The sequence below is a fragment of the Scylla paramamosain genome, chromosome 18, assembly GCF_035594125.1.
Source record: "Scylla paramamosain isolate STU-SP2022 chromosome 18, ASM3559412v1, whole genome shotgun sequence".
NCBI classification, from domain to species: Eukaryota; Metazoa; Arthropoda; class Malacostraca; order Decapoda; family Portunidae; genus Scylla; species Scylla paramamosain.
In genome coordinates this window covers 11088833-11113151 of record NC_087168.1, presented here as the reverse complement: position 1 = coordinate 11113151, position 24319 = coordinate 11088833, and the positions used below count along the sequence as shown (strand labels likewise).

Here is a 24319-nt window from a genome sequence, read left to right as displayed (position 1 = left end):
ATCACTCACAATTCTAAGCCTATCACAACTATTTCTCTGCAGGCCCGGGCAAGAACACGGTAAAAGTGATTTTAGAATGATGTAAAACTTATTTCCATAAATCACAGCTGATTGTTGTTTATGGCTGTACCCTTGAAAGGTGAAATACAGAAAATCATCTTGCTTTATTTTTAAGAAAATACTTTATTAAGAATTTGGCAATTGCGAACAGTTCATATGATGGAAATACAATACAGGAACTCAGTAAAACTGTGCATTATGGTAAAAATCTCTCTGCCAAAGAAAGACAGCTTTATAAAATATATTTTTACAAGGTAGAGCATTCACACCAGCATGACGAAGGACACAGGAAGCAGCGTGCAACGCATCACAAAAGAACTGTATATATATATATATATATATATATATATATATATATATATATATATATATATATATATATATATATATATATATATATATATATATATATATATATATATATATATATATATATATATATATTTGTTTGGTGACAAATTAATCATTTATGGAAGGCACTGCTTGGGGAGGCCAGTGAATGGGGCACAGTCTTGGGCCCCTGGCCTTCAGACATGTTCTCTTGGACTCCTTCAGGTTGAGGTGCCTCCAGTAGGGACTTGCATGAAGAGATGACAACCTCAGAGTTTCCATTATGAGTGGTGTGCACAACTGTGGCTGTAAGTGGCGGTGTGGCTGGAGGATGGGCAGGATGAGTTTTATGTGGCGTGGAGGCCACCTGGAATCCAGCTGTGTGTCATGACTCCAGCATGTGTGCAACCTCACGGAAACCTCCCAGAAATTTGGCGCTGCCACTGCAGCTCTCCAGACCTGTGGAAGGCGATAAAAGCTTCGCAGTCGAAACACTCACTATTACTCACAACTGCCACCACTAGAAATGCTATTTTATGCACGTTTACAAAGTGTTTATGATGGAAGAACGCTCAAGGTTTAGTAAGTGCGGCACGCTTACAAGATGAGAGAGAACCTGGGGATGAGCCTTCACCCTCGTAGGCATAGTTCCTCAAATCGTCTCCTGTCAGCACAGCTTCCTCCCCTCCCTTGAAATCTACTCTTAATTTCTCTGTTCTGGTTGTCATCCCTCTCCTCTCTCCATTCTCAAGAACCACTGCTGCTTGGGTGCCACTCCGCCTCTGTTCCTCCATGCTACTTGTCTCTGATGTTGCATCCACCTGTAGCACATCCACATCTGCACCAAAAGAGGTGGACAATGTAATACAACATCTAGTCTCTCCAATTCAATATCTCTTTGAGCAATTTTCCTTTATAGGAATGGAAAGGGAAAGGTATATCTAAATATAACACTAAATATTAATAGGATTTGCATATATTTTAGTAACATACGCATGATTGCATAGCATAGGCACCTAGAAAATATCTTCTACACAGATGTAACAATATTGTGTGAGTTACCAGCAATGTTGGGATTTCTGGCCCAGGCAGGCTGGCCATTGCTTTTAGGTGGTTTCAGCAATTGTAGTTCAAGTAGGTTGGGTGTGTGGTTGCATGGCGATGACACTTGACCCTTACAATCCACAGTGGCATCCTTGGCATCTGTCATGCCCCTGCGTAGTGCAGCACGGCGGTGGTGTTGGTGGAGCAGGAATGCACATACAAGTACTGCCAACAAGGGAATGCATAATTTTATTGTCAAGTTTCTTTGTAGACACACAAAATGAATACAACAGTTAACATAGAATAAATAAATTCCAAACCTGACAGCTGTATACACTCTGTATACTAGTAATGTTGAAACGAAAATCTTTTCACTGTAGCAGGTACTCACACACAAGGAAGATGCACCACACCACAATGGTCACCAGGACTCCCATGGGCAGCTTGAGGGAGGTCTGGCCCACATCAGGCAGCTGGCAGTGTTGTCCACTGAACCCCGCTGGGCAGGAGCACACATACCCTGTGTAATTGTGGTTTGCCTATATAAAAATATTTTAAAATAACTTACACATACTGCATCTTATTCTTCAAACTATGAGAATATCAGAGGATATAATAAATGGATAATTTTTTTTAGGCCATTCAGCAGCAGCAGTTCATGCTGAGGCTTTGAGTTTTACCTGGCTGAGTGTTGAAACATGAGCCACCACTAAGGCAAGGCTGCCAAGCGCATTCATCCTCATCTTCACACGTCATGCGGCCTCGACTAAGTACACGTCCCTCACCACATCTGCATCAATGGTTTTGAATAATTTATATCTCCTAAACTAAGTGCACACACACATATGTTTGCCAACAAGTTTGGTCATGACTGGTAAGGGACAGGCACCGACCCACAGTGGTAGGACCTCCAGGTGTCGACACAGGAGAGCGGTGGTCTGCAAGACACATTGGCACAGGCTGATGGGGCAACACAGCCTCGCTGCACACCCTTAAAGGCACTTGCCTGGCCCCAGGGTGTGCTGTTGACAGCTGGTGGCAGCGGTGCACTATGGCCTGAGATACGCAGGTCATCGATGCAACCTGGCCAAGAGCATTAAAAAGCTGTGATGAGGTAATCCAGGAGAAGGACAAATGATCCACGTAACTAGTATATGACACACCCTATTTTGTTTTTAGTATGCTGCAAAAACTTTTTGAATAATTTAATTTGTGTAACAACTAATGACAATTGTTCAGAAAGTTTTTGTAGCACACTAGAAACAAAATAGGGTGTGTCATATACTATAAGGTAAGATCATTTACATTCAGCATTTCCACAAAGAAGGAAAAATAGCTACAGTATATTCAAGATGTTCCTGCCCGCCTTACCTTCCCGGAAGTCGTTGTGTACTTTAAACATGGTAGCTCCCACATATTCTGGTGAGCCCCCAATCAACACTCCCTCCTGGCCATCCATCTCCAGCAGCTGCCGTCCCTCCAGCACCAGTGATGCATTGTACAAGTCACCATCCCCATCATCCACAGAGAGGAAGGTGGCTGATCCGTACCTTGTTTTAAGAGTAAAGTGAATTGTAAACAGTATGACGTGTCTGTCTAAAAAATCCACATGAAAGTAAGATGAGGAAGAATAAGAAGCAGAGGAGGGACAGAAGGAGGAGCAGTAAGTGATGAGGAGGAAACTGACGAGAGGAATAAGAAAAAAAATATGTATAAAAGTGGAGGAGGAACCTAATCCTTTACAATTTAATAAAAACCTTTCTGTATGTGATTTTCTTATTGTATCCATTTCACTGAACAATAAGAACTATAAGCTTAACTTCATTACAAAAAAAAATTAAAGGTTTTCTTTGGTCATTAATTTTAGAATTAAGGTGTAATGTGCATTTAATAGCAAAGAAAGCATTAATAGAGCTAATGACACTTGCACCTTTGGCATCACAATACAAGAAGACTAAATATCTGTGATGTTTTGGAATGGATTTGAGATTCAGTTTCAAGTGGTGAGATTCATTTTATTTTATTATATATATATATATATATATATATATATATATATATATATATATATATATATATATATATATATATATATATATATATATATATATATATATATATATATATATATATATATATATATATATATATATATCTTGGGTGTGTCTATTTGGAGCAGTAACTGAGGAAAGGACTTTCTTACTTTAATTTCACAACAATATTTCAGTCAGGTGGAGGAGGGTCTCCACGCAATATGTCACTGTAATAAAGGATGTGAATTGATGTGCGTGGAGAGAAGGGATAGTGTGTGTTTCAAACATATGTGGCTCTTCGCATCCATTTATATTAAGGAAATTCAGTGGAAAACTAAATTATTAACTGAAAATAAGGTAATTATTTTATTTTCTATTTTTTATGGTCTTAATCGGAAACAAACTTTTTCTTTTCCGTAGAGGAAGCAATATTATCGCCTCTATAGCAAGCTGCCAGTACCCATCAAGAGCACCGTACCTGTTAGCTGTGAGAGAGTGCCATCGACCATCTGTGAGAGTTGCTCGTGAAAGGCATATCGAGGCTGGAGGTCGAGGGTGAAGGTGCAGCACCGCACACAGGCGGCCGCCCACCAGCTGTACTGACCAGCTGTCCCTCCCGTGCTGCGATGATAGCACTACCAGCTCGCCTCTCCTCCTCAGGGTGCGGAACCTGCGGGAAGGAAGCAGTGGCAGGAAGTGACCGCGGCCGGTAGCTGTTGAACAGTCTCATGAAAGTGTCCACGCCTACCTGAGGGTGATGGAGGTGGTGTAGGCCAGGGGTGAGAAGGAGAGGGCCAACTTGACGTAGCTGTTGGGGAGGAAGGTGGTGGGCGTGGTGGGCGAGGCACAGCCCGGGCCGCCCCACCCTGGCTGGCACTCACACCGCAGGGACCCCGGTGATCCCTGACATCTGCAATAAATATTCATGTTTATTAGTAAATAGTTTTTCTTTTCTTTATTTTCCTAAACTTAGAAAAAAAACTGCACAGTAAAAAAAAAAAAGGGACAATGCTGCATAGTTAGAATGACGAAGCTACAGAGAGAGAGAGAGAGAGAGAGATGAGGAGCTTGGATACTGTCACTCAAGGGTCAAGAGTAACTAGGAGCGCAGTTGTAGTCATGTGCTGAGGGGAGTTACCGGGTGCACACCTTTCTAATTAACACGTTAGTCCTGAACCGTTCACGCGAGTCTGCTGGCAAAAGATTCTTCATTACTGTGGAGATGGCGGGCCCCGTCTCTTGGAGGGGAATAAGGAGGTAAGTGGAAGGGGAGGTGAGTGTTCGGAATAACGTGAAGTGGGAGGGAACAAGGGGGAAAATGCAGGGCGTGCTCTCAGTTAGGAAGTCATATCGCTGGAAACTTTTTTCTTTCATTTGGTTGGTTGACATTTTCTCTTTATTTTCTTCTCTACTTTTCTTTTTAAAATTTCAGCAGCATTGTTGAATGAATTTATAATAGATGACCTATATTTGTCACTACTATTACTCTGGACATTGTTTATTTTCAGTAATTCTACGAAAAAAAAAAGATTTATAAACATTTATTTTCGACTGTGGTAACATCCTTATATAATTTATAATCGTTGTTAAGCGGAGTAAGAAAAAGAAAAAAAAAGCTATTTTATTTTTGTTTTTTATTACTATTATTCATTTTTTCTTATCGTGTGTCGTGTGTGTTTCCTGGACGTTATTGGCCCAGGCAGTGAGTTATGACGCGCCTTCTGTCTTCCTCCCGCTGTTCTGTGTTGTGCACGGAAATATTGCGTCGACGTGTGAGGAGTGACTTAAGACTTTGGCGGTTGGCACCTTGAGGAGTGGGCCCTTGAGGGTAGGACGCCGGCCCTTCATAAACTGAGCCCGTTAGGTGAAAGGTCCCTTAACGACATGAGAGAGAGAGAGAGAGAGAGAGAGAGATGCTGGCATTTCTTATATATTCATCCAACGTTAATTTAGCAATTCACTGAGAAATATGTATGAAAAAAGGTGAATTAAAATTAATGAGAGAGAGAGAGAGAGAGAGAGAGAGAGAGAGAGAGAGAGAATTTTTATGACATCATCCACACGTTTCGCTGGTCAAGTTGCTCTTAACTAACATTCTAGTTGACACAGAAAGTAGTCCCCGAGTTACTGATTCACTCAAGAGTCCATGCAAGTCAAGTCGTGGAGATTCGTTAGTTGCCACCACTCGGCGGTGTAAACGACAAAAAAATGAAAACAAATTTGGTGTCTGTTGCAAGAAATACTGAAAGTTTAGGACTCCTGTTGATGCAAGTCTAAAAGAATTTCATAGTTTTTGTAGCGGAAAGCAAGCTCCATGCATGAAGAAAGGGTTACCTTCGTGAACAGAAATGAGCCTCGTTACAGATACTCATACTAGTGCATGCTCTGAGGTTAGTGATAACTGTTCGTCTGTCATGGTGTTGGCGTGACGGTACATCTTAACACTGCGTAGACCAAGGTTTGGAAAATATGAAATATTACCTATAAAGTATGCAAAAGATATGTGAAAATATCAAGGAAAAATTATTTTGATATTATTCATGGTAAAAGATTGCAATCCATATAATCAAACCACTAAGATGACATGGATTTGTTTCTCTGGTACGGTGAAAGTAAACCATAAACTTTAAACATGACGATGTTGTGCAGACGATCCACAGCGTTCACGTAAATGGAAGGAGAATTAGGCGAAGTGCGAAACATTCGTTGTTCAGCTTTACCAAGAGCCAGGCAATGCCTCACTTTGGCCACGAGCCCCAGTGACAATATTAGCATTGAGCCTTGGGTGGTGTATGGTTGGTCACTCTCCTCAGCTTCCCGCGAGTCTGAAGGATTTCTTTGGTATCCCCAGGTGCTCAGTAACAGCAAGGTGAGCCAAGCGTGTTTTGTTAGGATAGACAAGCCATTTAACAGAATCATGCGGACTATTCTTCCGTAAATATGCGCAACAGGGCCTTCTTAGCAATCTGTAAAATACTTACATATAAGATAGTATAGTTGTTATAGTATACGTCTGTAAAAGTTTTAGACAGCGGCCTGCTATAGTTAACTCAAGAATCTGCGTTGAACAGGTGTCTACCATAGCCTAAGTCCACAAATTGTGTGCTCTATTTCATACTTACGGTTTAGTTAGGTTAGGCAAAGTTTAGTTAAGTTTATTTAGGTTACGATGACAACAACAAGAGCAAGATCAGAATCATGGCGGCCATCACAACAACAAGAATAGGAGCAATAGTAGGCAGCTCCCTATTTATTTTTGGTGGTAAGAGGTGGTATTTGGCTCTATCTTAGCTTTCCCACTCAAAAAACTTTCCCTTTCCACCAGGTCCTCAATAATATAGGGGTAAGACCTGAAAAAAAAAAAAAAAATATGGCCGCACAAAACAAGCCAATTAGGCTATAGCCTTGTGTGACGAGAATTTCATAATTTTTTTTTTGTTCATCCAAAATCTGTAAACACATTCGTACTCAGGAGAGAGAGAGAGAGAGAGAGAGAGAGAGAGAGAGAGAGAGAGAGAGATCCCTTAAATGAGATCTTATATTTTTGCTTTACTTGATAATTCCGTGCACTTTTTTTTTTCTTCTTTTTTGGTACTGCCCACGTCTTTTGTCTTTAGATTTTTTTCGGATCACCATATCTCGTCTATTTTGGTTTCCCGCACGCCAGGTCCCTAAGCCGGTTGGGGATATGGGGGGAGATACAGATGAGAGATGAAGGCTCTTTCCTGCATTTTTACCCTTTCCTCTTTCTGGCAAATATACATTATTATTTATTAACATAATGTCAATACCGTTGTAAATTTTCTACCCAAGCTAACCTAAACATAGCTACCACGTAACAAGATTGTAACATTTTAATAAAATAATAATAAGAGACAGGTGTAATTCAGTGATACCAGTGGGCAAGAGTATTGTGTAGCTTATTCATTATCACTGCCCGCTTGACCCACTCATTTCTGAAGGAGCCCCTATTTGTTTACTCTTCTCGAATGTGTATGTTCTATAATTACAGAATATATATATATATATATATATATATATATATATATATATATATATATATATATATATATATATATATATATATATATATATATATATATATATATATATATATATATACCTGATTTATTGAGAAAATATAAATAAATAGCCACTGCCAATGGAACATTTATGAAAGAAACATATGAATGGCGGTTTAAAAAGACGCAGGTAATAAAAAGAAAAAAAAAGTGCACGGAATTATCAAATAAAGCAAAAATATAAGATCTCATTTAAGGGATTTTTTTTTTTTCTCTCTTTTTCTGAGTACGAATGTGTTTTCAGATTCTGAATGAAACAAAAAAAAAAAAAAAAGTAATGAAATTCTCTTGTCACACGAGGCTATAGCCTAATCAGCTTAGCTAGCCTTGCTGCCGTCGCCACCTGCCGGGTGTCTGCAGCGCTGTGAAAAAAAAATAATATGGAGCAATCTGATTAGCACTGATTCTGGACCTGGAAGTTAATGTTAATATACTTGTCATCGCTGGGTTAAAAATACTCAGAAGGCTGAACGTAAATACGTAAACGCTAAGGATAAAACCCAGAGGACCATTACTGACAGCTCCAGTCACAAATAGACAAAGACGTCCATGCTGTTTGTGTAATCTAATTTAATTAATTAATTAATTGTTATTATTCTTTTCTGTTTAAGGGAAGGGGTGGAGGGAAGAAATGTTTGAAAATCTCATGGCGGCAGTGCGGTGACCGCGGCATCGTGCTGTGGATTCCACAGATTTCGGCGATCGCTTGTGTTGCAACTAAAGAAAATTAAAATATCCAAGGTTGCTTTGCATAAAACCCAAGGTTACCTTAAAATAATCCAAGCCTTCCAAATATATCTCTGATAATTCCCTAATACAAAATAGGTGAAAATAAGTTGTATAATGTCTCATCTCAATGTAGAAAGACTTGCAAAGAAGTGTCTTCAGTCACTGGTATCCTCCCCTGAGGCTGAAAGCATAATTGCATGTCCGTCTTTCTCTGCTTATCTTCGTAACGCTTTCAACAATTACCTATTCTTAACTTGTGAGATTATTTATTTATTTTTTAGATGGCTCCCATTCACAGCAAGGCATATCCTGTCTTGCTATGGATAGTTTTGCTAGGAGCCTGCTTGCTACCGTGATGTCTGTTTGCTTGCTTGGTTTTAATGATATTTAGTTCAAAGAACACTCCCTCAACTGGTGCTGAAGAATGAGGCACTGCCATTAAATACACATAGACCTTGAGGATTGTCAAATATGAAGAGAGAGAGAGAGAGAGAGAGAGAGAGAGAGAGAGAGAGAGAGAGAGAGAGAGAGAGAGAGAGAGATGTAGCTGTCTCCCGCCCGGAGCTATCATATCGTCCGCCCAGAGCCGTCTTTCCATCCGGCAGGTCACATTTTCGCGCACTTTTTGAGTCACCAAACTTTGCCTTATATTTGCTCTTATAATTCCTGTACCAATTTCATCTTTTGTGATATTTCACATAAAAAAAAATTCTTTCATTATATGCTTTCAGCTTTAGATCTTCGCCTTTTTCTATGATATCCTTATTTGTTTGGTTTAAGGGTTAAAACTTCAAGATTTATTTGGATTCTATTATAAAACTCTAAGACTCGAAGATCAAGGTTAAAAAACCAAGATCTTGTATAAAAACAAGCTGTGGCAGCATGGCGCTCCCGGATCACTTTACCAGGAATTAGAACTGGGTGATTCTTCTTATGATATATATTTTCGACATTGTGGTATATACAGCCCGTAAACCTAACACACGGGTACTGTAAGGCACCATGCTGGGGCAGTACGGGCATATTTCAAAACGTGCGGTGGTGTAGTAGGTTTCAGTGACCATCTAGTTTTTAAGTGACCAAGTGCGCTCTCCAACTTATTACTTCAAAATCGTGACGCCGTATGGATTTCTTACGGTTGTCAAACTGGATAAAAAAAAAAAAGTGCAGCACCCACATTGGCTTCTTAAAGATGCAGTAGTGCCGCAAGTACTACAGCGTTCATGTAACGAGTGTAATTATAATAAAGGTCTTCACGAATAGAAACATGGCATACCACACCTGTACTCAGTCATGTGAAGACGGCGTGATTAATCAGTATGTTTGCCAATAAGTAATGCAAGGCCAGGAGGGGAAAGAGAGCATGAGAGAGGGAACCAAATGGGGAAGTTGTCATATCTGGGAAACTGACATTTGTAATTTCTTTCTATGTAGTCTTGTTGTTAGTGGCATAAAAAAAGTAATTGGAAAAATAGTTTTACGCTTTCTATCCGTGTTAATGAGATGGTTAAATGCACAGTTTTCCATATTTCAATAATTGATGTTCCTGTTTTATGTATTTATATATGTGCAACTGAGTCCAATAGGTCTGACTACAGGAAGTTAAACCTTTTACCAACCGATTCTCTTGAGTCCATCTTTCGGATCCTGAGAAGTAAACGTACAAACTCCTTGCTTTAGCTGTGCTGTCACCAGGCTGTCGCCGGCCTCCGCTCCGAAGCCGTGTGCAATGTGACCACTTCCGCCGTAGAGAACAAAATTACTCAATGACCGTACAACCCCCAAATTGTATGTGAGGGAGAGACATAATTATACGGATTTGTGATTGAAGCATTATCCTGCCCATGATTTCCCTGCACGCTTCTTTGTATTGGCAGGACTGTGTGTGTGTGTGTGTGTGCTTCAAGCTTACTTAAGTTTTGTAAAAAAAATCAAGGTTTTGTAAAGTATTTCAATATCATGCTCACAAAATGCAAATTAGATGTGTAATGTATGATTTACAAAGGTCTGTCATCTAGGAAGCTAGAAAAAAATTTTAAACAGGATTTTCAACTCGAAACTCTCTTTATATATATATATATATATATATATATATATATATATATATATATATATATATATATATATATATATATATATATATATATATATATATATATATATATATTACGTAACGGTTAACTTTCATCACTGTATGGTAGAGGCTTAGATTGTTATAAAAGACTTGTTATCGTAAGATATCACACGCATCAGGTGCCAGCGCATGTACCAGTGTGAGATTTAACAAGAAAGTGTACATTACCGACAACTTGCCACGGAACTCAGTACTGTTATACACACGTGCATTACTTAGTTAATTATGTAAACATATTCATCTTTGAAGAAAGAGCAGAAGTTAAACACTTATCAAAACAGAGTTTCTCTCATCACAAGGAGCTGGAGAGCCAATCACCAATTTCCTTTGTTGCCAATCCCCGCGACTCTCCCGTCACATATTTGCATGAGTCGATTAAGACAACAGATTGCAATAACATCCGGTGTTTGAGGGATGCAAATGAACAAAGGACACCTGAGCCTGAGTTAGAAGCACAGAGCCACGCATACTAGTACTGGGATAGGCGACATCTCGCTCAGTTTATTTGACAATTTATCTTTCCGCATCTTTCTCCCGCTCACCTCCCGTCTCCTCACACTCTTCTAAAAACTTCTCGTCCTCCTCTCAGTCTCTTGCCAGCTGCCCCTTCTCCACCAATGGCCTCTTGCCTGCTTAAAGTGCGGTGAGTCCGTCCACTCACTCACTCTCACTCAGTTTGTGAAGAGGTTGACCGCGGCTCTGACTGAAACATGAGGGGAATGTGGAGAGAGAGAGAGAGAGAGAGAGAGAGAGAGAGAGAGAGAGAGAGAGAGAGAGAAGGGGGGGAGCGATAATAGCACGAAAACTGAAGGCTGCTTTCAAGTAAACACTTGCCTGCCGTGGAGTCCGCAGTGGAGATGATTGGCGAGGCAGTCTGCGGCAGGACACCCCGGGGAGCTGGCGCTGCTGAGGACTCCGCTGCCCAGGTCCACTAGCTATGAAAGAAAAAAAAAAAAAAAAAAGAAAATAAATAAATAAATTAATTAATGTATATATATATATATATATATATATATATATATATATATATATATATATATATATATATATATATATATATATATATATATATATATATATATATATATATATATATAAATTGTAAAGACAAAAATTACATTGCTGAAACGGAAAAGCATTGGTCTCTGTATTCTTGCATACACGCACAGTAATAAGTCGGAGCAGCAATTCCCTGCTAACTCCCGGAAATCGGGTGATGCCAGTGGCAGTTAATATTCCAAAAAACTGAATTGAATGGGTGTTCATATGAAGCATCGCTGGAGCCTTACCCTTCTAATTTACTTCGCTCCCATGCTCTCGACTCCCGCTTGTTTATAGTCTAGTTGCTGGTTGGAGGCAGGGATTCTTTGTGCTGTTGTAAGCATTCTTCTTCTAACTTTTCTGCCTTCGTATCAGTTCAGTAACTTGATTAACCTACCTCCGTCCCGACCATCATTCTGGTAGACACCTGCTCCGATCTGTTCTCGTAAGACCACAGAAGCAGGGAACGAGTACTAGTGGCTTGGCATTACCCGTTGCGGACGTGTCGCAGTAACAGGGGTCTGTGAGACAGCAACATTGCAACCGCTGACGAGGGAGAGGGGAATGCCGTGCGGGTGTGACCTTGAACACCTATTATTGTTGAATAGCACCTCCCCTAGTCTCTTCAGGACTGCTGGTGGGCGGATCTCTCTCCCCTTGCCAACGGAGTACCAAATATATTGCAATATCCTTCCCTCATAACTTACCCTCGTAAGAATACTGTGAATGGTGTCAGCTTGTTTGCTTAACCACCAATATACTCGTATAATGTTTCTCCCCCCCCAAACAAAAATAAATAAATAAATAAATAAATAAATAACATTATCCTTTTCTAGCTTGTTTTTTCTTCATATCTTAATTCATTTCATTCGATCTTCCTTTTTTTTTTTATTTTTTCATCATTCTGTCCCTCTGAATCATCACTCTAGCGCAGAAAAAAAAAAAAAAAAAATGAATAGGAAATAAAGGAATAATTTTGTTCTATGTTGCTGCACTCTTGAGAGGACTTAAGCACATTTAGGTGAGTTTTGAGCGAATTTTCGGTGCATCAGAATAACGTTGCTACAGTGTTATCATCCTACCCTGCTTTGTGTTAAATCCCGGGCTGATATACACGTGCGTCGTTATGAAAACTTGATTTTAATTTTGTATATATAGTTTTATAGTTTTACATTTGATATGTATTTTATTTCTTTCTTTGTTTTTACCACTGACGTCCACCAGGATTTGTGATGAGTATTTAGTTTTTCACTCGCATGACTTTTTTTTATCTTCTTTTTTATAGTTGAATATTTATACTCTGTAATAAAGCATTTAGTTGCCCATCTCCGCTGATATAGTCTTTAGTTATACGAAGTAAATAATTATAAATAAATAATTATTACGAAAGTGCTGCAAGAAACATCACAGAAAATATATTCTTAGAAAGGTTTAATTATGTTTTTTTTTTTCACTAAAAGGGAATGTTTTCAAGTTATCTACCTGTACAGATGATTGCAAATTAAGATACGGTGCAGAGAGGGGTCAGTTACCAGTCTGATGAGGCACATCTAAAAAGAAGAGGTATAAAGGGATAGCAATTAGGTGATTGGTTATCTACTGATTTAACGGAGGCAAAACATTGAGAATTTTTCCTGGAGACTTGAAATAGAGTGGCTTGTAAATATCATGGAAAGAATAAAATATTTTCATTTATTCATTTTTCTTAATAGGGACATGGGATACAATTAAAATTGAACATATAATGGTAAGGAAAAAAAATACTGCTATTTTTTATTGCCGGGAGGGAAAAAAAAAAGTGTGTAGGGCTGTAAATATTTGCAGTTGTATAGTCCTTTATGGTGAAGGGGATGGTGACAAATAGCACTTATTGTGTGATAACCTATATGAAAAAAAAGATAATAGACGACTGATTGAATGATTGAGCGATTGATTGATTGACCGATTGACTGACTAATTGATTAATGCGCCACAATAACCAGGCGACATCAACATATAATGGACGCCTAGTTTTATTGTGTCGTTCATGAAAGTTTCTATTTGTGAACTGAAACACTGTGTGAAATAAAATACGTGGCGCGGAGTAAGGGGAGAGTCGCCTCATCTGTATTTTCGGAATTTCTCGTTGTACACAGGCGGAGTGCGTTGCTCCACTTCCTTGGGCTGTCATTACTGATGAAAAAGACCATTGATAGAAACATTACAAGGATCCAATAAACCAGCGGAACTGCAGATTAATACTTGCTCAAATTAGGAGGCAGGAAACTTAATCTGAATAATCCGTCTTAATTAGCGCAGAGGCCCAGCTCTCCGAGACAGAGATGAAGCAGCCAACTTTAACAGACGCTGCTTACCATCACGGAAGCTTTGCTCTCAATGCCCCAAAGCCAGGCAAGAATCCTGCATTCTGAACGCTTTAGGCGAAGCAACCGCATTTGTGCTAAAACCTTGTGGGTGTTACATGAACACGAAGCTTTCCCTCCCTTGCTGCCCCTGCCTCTCTCTCTCTCTCTCTCTCTCTCTCTCTCTCTCTCTCTCTCTCTCTCTCTCTCTCTCTCTCTCTCTCTCTCTCTCTCTCTCTCTCTCTCTCTCTCTCTCTCTCTCTCTCTTCTCTCTCTCTCTCTCTCTCTCTCTCTCTCTCTCTCTCTCTCTCTCTCTCTCTCTCTCTCTCTCTCTCTCTCTCTCTCTCTCTCTCTCTCTCTCTCTCTCTCTCCATTTGTCAGTAACTTGCAGGGTGGGTGAAATGCGAGTAGTTACAGAAAAGGTAAGAAAATGTTCGAGCGAGCGTTTACTCTTGCATAAGCAATGAAGACCTTATTTATTTATAGATGCAGCGGAAGAGAATAAAATACATAAAAAAGGAAAAAAAAAGAGTTGCAAAGACGGTGACATGTATAAATATTTGCCTGCAGCGGATGGCTGGAAACTAATTCTGCTAGAATTTAAGGATTTCCGGGAAGACCTCATCAAAAACAGTACCGTTGATCCAGCAGGAGATCCAGAAGGCAATCTGGGTATTGGTGAAGGAATTGCTTTAAAACTTGCCTTTCTATAAATCTTAGGAGGTGATGATAAAATATAATATTTTATATGGTTTGCAATCCAGTGAATTTAAACATCTTGAACTTACAAGCAAATTTACCTTTTTCATTGTTTAAAGATTTTTCTATACACTAGTAACAAAATGATAGTGTGCCGGAAAATGCATTACCAGCAGTGAGAGTAATTGAGATATGAATATCAAGGCGACATATTTTGCACCTTTTCGTTTGGTCCCGGGAATCACCTGAAATGGAGTGTTTGGAGTTGTTGTTGATGCTGCTGCTGCTGCTGCTACTGTTGTTGTTTTTGTTGTTGTTGTTATATGCAGTCAAGCCCTGAGTGTGGCCAGAAAATGAATTTTCACCCTAACCCCGGGCTAAACTAAAGGTTATATAGCCTCTTAAGCCTTAAAAGGGGAGTGCCACCCGCTAAGGCCAAAACGCTCCGCTATCGAACCCTCTACCCTGTCCCCCCGACATCCCTCCCCCATGGTGAAGGTGGCTCGTGGCTCGCCTCAGGCGTCAGTAAGGAAGCCACGCGCATGAAACTGCTTTTTTATAGCGTGCCGTACTTACCTTCTGCCATAACATTTGAGATAAGGCGCGTTTTTGTGCGTCTAGTGAAATGAAATGTGAAACCTAAACAAAATAATTATTCCACCGCGTATAGTGTGTGAGACGTCATACACTAGACTCACCTTGCCGTTGATCCTGAGGTTCCTGATGCAGCCTCGGAAGTGTGGCGGGTGGCGCGGCGCCGATTTGCCTTCCGTCTTGAGGGCCGGCAGAGGATAGACCAGCCCCCCCACCTGAAGCACCCCGCTGGTGTTCAGCACACGGGTGTTCCGTGGCAGCCTCGCCGCTCCCCTGCATGCATGGGCGTCAGGAAGGACTGGTGCTGATGTGCGATTTTGAGCGGCCGAAGCAAGAGTTGGCGGCTCGTCCCAGCTGCTGCCCAGACACAGGTCCACGATCATCTCCATTAGCTGTGTGCAGGGGAGAGAAAGAGAGAGAGAGAGAGAGAGAGAGAGAGAGAGAGAGAGAGAGAGAGAGAGAGAGAGAGAGAGAGAGAGAGAGAGAGAGAGGGAGAGAGAGAGAGAGAGATTAATACAAGTATGTTCGTGTCGCCCTAGAAGCAGTGGGCAAGGGCACTGTCGTGCAGGGCCTCAGGGACTCACCTCGTCCTTCCAGATGAGGTCTATCCTGTGCCACGTGTTGTCGGCCAGTGAGGCGGAGGAGTTGAGGGTGAGGGTGACGGGGCCGCCACCCAGGTCCAGCAGCAGCACCGGCCGCCCTTGACTCAGCTCCAGCAGCATGAGGTCACGGTTGCCTTGCTTCTGCTCAGTCCCTTGCTCTGGCCCAGAGTAGAGCAGCGCGGCTGATTTCGTTGTGCTCAATATTTCCAGACTGATGTGCACCTCAGCGCAGGGCGGAATCGGCGGCACCCACGCCCATGCACCCTTGGACATGGACCCGCCACCGGCACCACGCCCTCCGCCGCCCTCGAAGTGTCTGGAGAGCACCTTGCAGTGGGAACCCCACGTGCCATGGGGACAGATGCACCTGCATAAAGAAGCGAGACAGTTTGAATCACGGATGAAGGAAGGAACACAGAAAAATGAAGAAAAGAGGTCATAGGTTTCCAGAGAAGTTTTGCCATACTTCATTCTGGAAAGGAAACGTGAACACACATGTACACTTACTCAGTGCCTGTTGATGTAGAGACACACCTGCCGCCATTCAGACAAGTGTAAGGCGTGCAGGTGGTGTCAGGTGAAGGCGATGAGTTGTCACAACCACAGCCTGTTTGCACCTCCAGTCTGGGCCCCACAACAGCTGAGGTGTTCGCATCAACAATGCTAAATCCACTACTGAGGACGGTCCGCGCCCAGCACCCGTTCTCACATTCAGAATCCGCTGTTGAGCGCTTCTCGGTGCCCGCAGGAACATGCACCTTGTCGACGAAGTGCTCCTGGCACGTGCCCACTCCGACCGTCTTCACCTCTACCCCCAGAATGTTGCTCAGCTGGGGGTTGGTAATGTTTTGAGAAGCTAATGAAGTGATAATCCAGACTAAACACAAATACTACTGATGCATGTTAGTCTAGACACATGCCTTAATTTCGATAAATTCTAGGCCCCAGTTTAGAGTAGTGAAACAATTATTTATAAGGCAATTTTGAGACTGATCTTTTAAAATCAATGTAACTTAAATCTGTGAGATAATTCATATTCATGTTTAATAAATTTTTTGTGAACATCTAATTAAGAGATATTTCAGCTGCACATGCAGCATGGTTCCAGCCAAAGAATAGCCAATCAGGGCCTCTGCCGCACTGCCCTCAAAGAACACTTCTCTTAAGCACCACTAAACGTCAAATCTTACTTCGCTCTTGCGATAAAGTAGAGCGTGGTCAGCGTTGATGACCCCCGGTGTGACCAGCCACACCCGGGAACCTGCGCTTTCCATGGAAGGCTCCTGGTTCTCCTTGAGGGGCTGCACCCATGCCGCCTCCACTTCCGTTCCCACCCACACACTGACAGTAGCTTTTAGTCGGGTCAGCAAGGAAGCCTCGCCCTGCAGAATTTATATATTTAAGTTTCCTGTACGCGAGTTGTGATGATTATACCTGGTTTTTCTTCGCCAGTCGTTATTCACATGATTCATCTGTTGTCTTAAGGTCAGCTTTAGAGAGGAACTGGAGCAATAATATTGTGGATTCGTGTAGACTCATGAAATACTATCCGGACAAATGAAATTGCTTTGATTTGATGCAATCTACATTTTTCATGACAGACATGACGCATTAACATTGCTGACATGGACACAGTGATGAACCATTAGCAGGGTCTGAGCGAGGTGCCCTGCCTGCTATGATCCCGCTATGCACCGCTGGCATAAATGAGAACCGCATGGATAAAGAATGAAGCTAATTTGAATGCTTGGCTACGCACTGTGTTACTTAAATTCTACAATACTGACCTTCTCAGCCTTGACAAGGTAGCCTGGGTCCACTGCCAGCGTGATGGGAGTCGCGTGCTTCACGTCATCCGAGCTCATCGTTTTCACCTCCACTGTCACGTTTGCTTTGACGCCGAATTGACCCTGACTGTCATCACTGACCTTGAAACTCAGTTCGTACCTGGAACGGAAGTCGTGATCCATTATTGTTGCAGAATGCTGGAATTTTTTCTATATGTGTGTATTTTTCTGTTTTATATTAGTACATATACATAATTTTTATTAAGTTCGTGTGGTACTATTAAATTACGTTTTGTGTGTGCGTTGGGAGGAAAGGGGAATTGAAACACACACACACACACACACACACACACACACACACACACACACAAGGAGGAAAGCCAAGGGTATGTAAAAAAAAATTGTACCCTTCACAATTCTGAAAGTAACTATTCAAGGGCAAAAGCAATTTCACTTTGAATTGCTCAGGTCGCTCGAAGAATACGTATAAAAAGGCAAGGTGTCTGAAAGTTTACTGTAAAGGGGAGAAGTGAGGAAGATATTGGTTATTATTCAGAGAGAGAGAGAGAGAGAGAGAGAGAGAGAGAGAGAGAGAGAGAGAGAGAGAGAGAGAGAGAGAGAGAGAGAGAGAGAGAGGATAAATGCAAGGTGTTGGAAAGTTTACTGTAAAGGGGAGAAACGAAGAAGACATTGGTTATTATCCAGAGAATAAGAGAGAGAGAGAGAGAGAGAGAGAGAGAGAGAGAGAGAGAGAGAGAGAGAGAGAGAGAGAGAGAGAGAGAGAGAGAGAGAGAGAATTTATATAACAGAGAAAGTAAGATGAGTGAAAACAGTTCGCTTTGACCCTCTTCACGCAATTGAGTATCGCATTATCCCAAAGATTAATGCGATCCTGCTCGCCCCCAGAGGCCACGAGTGCTTTTTAGCGTCTCGTTTCGAGAAGCATTAATTAATTATTATAGCATGATGCCGCGTTTTAATGCAGCCGCGATATGCAATGATTAGGAAACGTGGTATGTTATTATATTGTGCCAGTAAAGGGATCTTCATGTTGTAGCCTGAAGGTGTGCGAGTGTCAGTCTTTGGATCACTGTTACCATTGTCGCCACGGGCTGAGGAGATCCATAAGCCCTGCTGATTGGGGCATGCTTCAAGTTATTGGTACTTAAACTTTTAAACTTATATTTTCAGTCACCTTATCAATTACCCTTGTCCTGACCCGATTTTTCAAGTTAATATTCTAATAAAAGAGGAAAAAAAAGAAAGGTGAGAAAGTGGCAAAAAAAATGAAGAATGGGCCGTTCAGCTGCCATGGCGAAATGGGAGGACGCAGGGGCGTGGCTTGTAGATCAGCCTGGCTTGTGGCGACAATGGTAACAGTGATCCACAGACTGACACTCGCATACCTTCAGGCTACAACATGAAGCTACCTTTACCGGCACAGTATAATAACATACCATGTTTCCCAATCATTACATATCACAGCTGTATTGAATCGCGGCATCATGCGATAGTAATTAATTAATGCTTCTCGAAACGAGACGCTAAAAGCACTCGTGGTCTCTGGGGGGAGCAGGATCACGTTAATCTTTGGGATAATGCGATACTCAATTGCGAGAAGAGTATCAAAGCGAACTGTTTTCACTCATCTTACCGCCTCTGTTATATAAAGTCTCTCTCTCTCTCTCTCTCTCTCTCTCTCTCTCTCTCTCTCTCTCTCTCTCTCTCTCTCTCTCTCTCTCTCTCTCTCTCTCTCTCTCTCTCTATTTATCTCTAGCTGTCTTTTTATCTTTATATAAATATGTGCTTTTATTTATATAATATCTTTTTGTCCATCTATTTATCTACCATTCTGTCATCCGTCAATCAATTTATCTATCAGTTAATTTATTCTGTCTATCTTTTGTTTATTGTCCACCTATCTATTTATCTATCTATTGATTATTCTATCTATATATCTATCTGTCAATACATATCCGTCTATTTGTTTATCTTTTCATCTATTTATCCATCTAGCTATGAGTCTATTAACCATATACTAATCTATCTGTCCAGCATAACTCGTGACTAAAATCCTCATTGTCTTTAATTCTCCATTGTTTTAACAGGATGGCGCCAAGAGATGCTCGGGGCTGACTGCAGGCGCTCTGACATTTCTTCCTATCCCATCCACAGTACAAAGCTGGCTGGTAAATAAGCGCCTGGCTAACAACGCCGTAAAGGAACTATGGCAATTTGGACGCTGCTACGGCCCTGCGTCGCAAGATAGGGACTGAGTAACGTGTCTTGGGCGCAGAATTCTGAGTTACAATTGGGAGCTACACTGCGAAGGGTCATATACTAGATGTTCATCACCTTACCTTGTCCTTTCTCTCTCTCTCTCTCTCTCTCTCTCTCTCTCTCTCTCTCTCTCTCTCTCTCTCTCTCTCTCTCTCTCTCTCTCTCTCTCGTGTAAGTTAAGCAGATTTCCCATCATTGTTTGGGTTTATTTCTTGGTTAATGCTGTTTAATCACATGAAATTTACTATTTAAAATGCTTTCACTTTTGTTCTTCGAAGAATATGGTGTGACAAGGGTGACCAGTAGATAAGAAATGCACTCAGTCCATTTCTTATCTACTGATAGAAAATCTTGGCATTTCGGTGCATTGTGTACGTAAAGGAATCAATGTGTTCGGAGAAAGAACATACACTGCTATGTATTGTCACGAAACATTTTTTATTATTTTTTATTAGCGTATATTTCTTTGTTACGAAGAAGTTATGAAGGTGAATAAGATAATAAAATTTTTGTGACAAATAGGTGACCATACCGGCCGTCTCGGGTGGAGGGTGCCATGGACAAGTGACCGCTGGAGGTGTCGAGGAAGAAGCCCGCCTGAGGGTCACTCCAGGCGTAGGTCTTGGATGCGGCGTCCCAATCATCTGGGTCCTGCACGTACACCCGCCCCAGGGGCACTGCTGTTCCCTGCCGCTGAGAGAAAGATATACAGGCTTGTGTGTGTGTGTGTGTGTGTGTGTGTGTGTGTAGAGAGAGAGAGAGAGAGAGAGAGAGAGAGAGAGAGAGAGAGAGAGAGAGAGAGAGAGAGAGAGAGAGAGAGAGAGAGAGAGGCAGACCTGCATGGTGTGCACGGTGACGGTCTTGGCGGCGGGCGCCATGGGGTTGTCGTTGACGTCGGCCACGTGCAGGGTGAGGGTGACGGTGGCGGTGAGGGACGGCCACCCGGCGTCGCCCACCACCAGGGGCACCAGCAGAGCGGGACGTTCCTCTCGGTCCAGCGCCGCCCGCGTCCACACCACGCCCACGCCCCGCCCGTCGTCCCCTCCTGCACCAAACACAGGAAGGCGTCAGCCATAGAGACGAGTCTCGCTCCTTCCGGAGGCGGAGGTGCAGCTCCACTGAAAAAAAAAAAACTGTAGCCAAGTGTACAGAGTGTTGGCGCGACTCACTCCTGTCCAGTGTGACTCTGACGCTGTCGGTGACGTGGGGCGGCGCGCGGGGATCCAGGGAGATGGTGAAGGGTGGCCCGTGACCCTGCCGCCAGTCGTCGGGGTCACCCAGCTTGACCCGCGCCACCAGCTGTGCCTCGCTGTTCTCCGTCACCTGCACCTCGCGAGGCTCAGACAGGAACGGCGGGTTGTCGTTCACGTCTGTCACGTCAATCTATTGGAGTGATTCGCAGAAAAGAAATGTTGATCATAGGTAAACTTTTTGAAGGCATTTGAGGAATATTTGGCATTTTCAGTTTTATTGCTCGTGCAGTTCACATCAGGTGTGCTGTACTCACGGATAGTGTAGCTGTGGCAGTCCTGGGTGGCGTACCTTGGTCCACCGCCCACACCAACACACTGTGAGTGTCCGCCACTTCCCGATCCAACCCACCCACTAGCCGCACCGCGCCACTGCCGTCCACGTCAAACAGACGGCCGGGGTCGCTGGCTGGAGCCACCTGGTACCGGATTGCTTGCCCTCCCTGACAGGAGAGATGACATAGTGCGAAGACGGTGTAGATGCTACAGAACAATATGAGGCACTACATCTTGCCTCTACGTAGACTCACCCCGTCAAGGTCTCGCGCGGTGAACGTGGTGAGATGTGTTCCTATGGGGGTGTCCTCAGGAAGGGTGAGCCGCGCGTGCCGACTGATGTAGGTGGGCACGTTGTCGTTCTCATCCACAAGTCTCAGGTTAACCCAGGCGCCGTCCACGTGATATTTGTCATCCCATCCGTTTCTTCCCTATAAAAAAAAAAAAAACTACTTAATTATTTTAATAGTTTCGTATGTGTGTGTGTGTGTGTGTGTGTGTGTGTGTGTGTGTGTGTGTGTGTGTGTGTGTGTTTGGATGAGTCTGGTAAGTGTCAGGTGGAAAGACGTACCATGTCCGTGACCTCGACTTTGAAGCGAAACCCTTTGCGGTGAATAGGTTTTTCATAATCGAGGGACGTGAGTGAGCGAAGGTCTCCGCCCGGCCCGCCTCGCCGCCGCCCCTCCACGGTAAACATCTGCCAGCCCCTCCCGCTGTTGGGCACCACCTGCAGTCAATATCCAACATACATTAAAGTAAATATTTTTCCACTCTGTATCAGTACTTTTTATGAGCTGCACTGTCTCCAGATGTAGGTGGAGGCATAGTAATAGTACTGTCATATCCTATAGCACAGAGGAACAATTTTAGTGTCAACTGGTTTGTTAATCCACAGAATGGGATTGGGATTGGATCTGACCCTATAGGCGAAGTCGTTGGTGACGTCTTGGTCCACGACGGTGAGTGTGGCCAGCACGTTGTCGGGGGTCGAGGCTCTCAGACACGTCCAGCGTCCACTCGGGCCGCGAGAACCTCGGAGGCACGTCGTTCACGTCGTCCACGTTCACCACCACCGTTCCCGTGCCTGGGGGAGGCGGCAACCCGGCGTGAGGGAGGAGGGGGGAGGGGGGGTGGGCACCAAGGTTCACGGCAGGAGAAGGGAAAAAAGAACACTGACATGGGCGTTTCCCTCACACTCACCCTTGAGGCCGCCGCCGTCGGTCGCCACCACCTGGATGACGTAGCGCTGGGTCTTCTCCCGGTCAAGACAACACAGCGCCGTGGTGATGACGCCCAGCTCGCTGTCGATCGCAAATATAGGGCTGCCACTGGACTCGTCGATAACATTCTTCTCCAGCGAGTACACAAGGCGCGCGTTGTTGCCTTCCCGAGGGTCGTCAGGGTCGGTGGCCACCATACGCGCCACCACGGTGCCTGCCATGACACGTCTCGTCAACTTGACGTATCATAGTCGATATCGCTCTCTTTACCCAAAGGACTCACCAGCCAAGTCTAATAGGAAACTGTCCGATAAATTTAAATCTATTTCAATGCTATGAACTCAGGGTCCCATTCGCTGCAGGCTGGCAAAGCTTCCATTTATCCCTCACTCCCTCCTTCCCCTTCCCCCACCCTCCCTTCCCATCCCCCCTCGAGGATAAAATCATAGGATGAACTAATTTAGGGCGACTGGGAACCTATGCAGCCCACGAGGGGAGCCACCAATTGTTGACTAAAATTTGCATCGGCCGTGATCGCTGGGGTGAGGCAGGGGGAGGAAGAGGGAGGGGAGAGGGAGAGCTGGGGTGAAGCAGGGCAGGGAGAGGTGAGGGGAGAAGGAGAGCTGAAGTGAGGACCTTGGGAAGGGAGGGAGGGAGCAGCAGCAGCAGCAGCAGTGATTTAACCCTGAATTGTGGAATCATGCTGTGCATGCGAAATGAAAATAACATTAAAATACATATATAATAATGACACTGTAAAAAAAAACCCTTAAATAATCAGGTCGTTAACGTAAGTGACAAGTTTTTAGTCCATAATATTAAGCTGTTTCCCATGATGATGATGGGCGGTAGTAAATACAAGGGAAAACTGCTCTACTGTGGCACATGTTAAGTTCGAGTAAAGCCCAAATGGAATAATCCTTCAGTGTTAGTGGGTACAAGAAAGGGGGATCACGCTCAGGAGTTTACCCTAGAGAAAGTAGAGACCTCTTCTAGGCGTCTCGTGAATAAGTTTTGCACCATAAACTATAAATTTCTCTTGTGACAATAAGTATACCAGCGTTAGTTTGTTGCAACATGATTTTCAGCTTATATGAATAATTTTCAAAGTATTAATGAAGTAAAGAACATGAATGATGAGTAATGGACAAAAGTAGGGTGATGGCAGGCGTAGTCATCACAATTACCCAGTGTTGAGTGGCGGCGTTTGACCAAGTGTTGTGTGCACGAGGGACATGGCTGGCAATTCTACAGTACGTGTGGCGTGGGGCGACGAGCCGCGCAAAAAAAAAAAAAAAAAAAGATGGACTGGTGGGACTGAAGTAATTGTCAGTCGGAGTAATGTATCTGATTTTCCTGTAGTGAGTGGAAGTGGAGCGGGGACAAAACTGTGCCGGGAGGAGTGGAAGGGATTATTGTTGAAATGAGTCCCTGCAATGTGTGTGATAGGATTAGGAAAATTACGAGTTTGTGGAAAAAAGGCTCAGGGACTCAATATCATTCCTGACAATGAGAGAAGACCTCGCCTACATACGTAATGAAAGGCAGGATTTATGTTCCATGTGTGTGTGGTGTATGATGCCTTGACAGCAGTAGAACCTAATATCATCTTTAATCTTGGAGAGGTATTTGCCTACGAGTACATATGAAAAATTTAAGGGTATATGCTGTTATGTGATATATGATGCCCTTATTGTGGTAAATCTTGTAGTATTAAAGGGGATTATGTCAAGATTTATAATGTGATAATGTGAGCGTGCTGAAAAGAAGGGGAGGTGGATATGTGGTGCTATTGCCAGAGTGACCCAGGCAGAGT

General features: G+C 43.0%; 2 protein-coding genes across 2 annotated transcripts in view; both read right to left on the bottom strand.

Moving 5' to 3' along the window:
* Nucleotides 1-163: 163 nt before the first annotated feature.
* LOC135109092 (putative neural-cadherin 2) lies at nucleotides 164-22623 on the bottom strand. Its single transcript, XM_064020154.1, has 23 exons — nucleotides 22484-22623; nucleotides 22203-22367; nucleotides 21855-22010; nucleotides 21538-21714; nucleotides 21265-21450; nucleotides 20927-21140; nucleotides 20594-20802; nucleotides 20290-20450; nucleotides 17478-17637; nucleotides 16881-17072; nucleotides 16198-16520; nucleotides 15673-16057; nucleotides 15193-15480; nucleotides 11247-11347; nucleotides 4216-4377; nucleotides 3946-4137; nucleotides 2806-2984; nucleotides 2328-2517; nucleotides 2115-2224; nucleotides 1826-1954; nucleotides 1453-1659; nucleotides 992-1228; nucleotides 164-849 (listed from the first exon to the last, which is right to left on the bottom strand). The coding sequence occupies exons 3-23, from the start codon at nucleotides 21978-21980 to the stop codon at nucleotides 776-778; spliced, it is 4002 nt and encodes a 1333-aa protein (XP_063876224.1). The 5' UTR covers nucleotides 21981-22010; nucleotides 22203-22367; nucleotides 22484-22623; the 3' UTR covers nucleotides 164-775.
* The window catches only part of LOC135109094 (putative neural-cadherin 2), a 112709-nt gene continuing 110968 nt past the window's right edge, over nucleotides 22579-24319 (bottom strand). Inside the window, exon 7 of the transcript XR_010272572.1 lies at nucleotides 22579-22717. The gene's annotated coding sequence lies outside the window, so the exon portion shown is untranslated. The remainder of the gene's footprint in view (nucleotides 22718-24319) is intronic.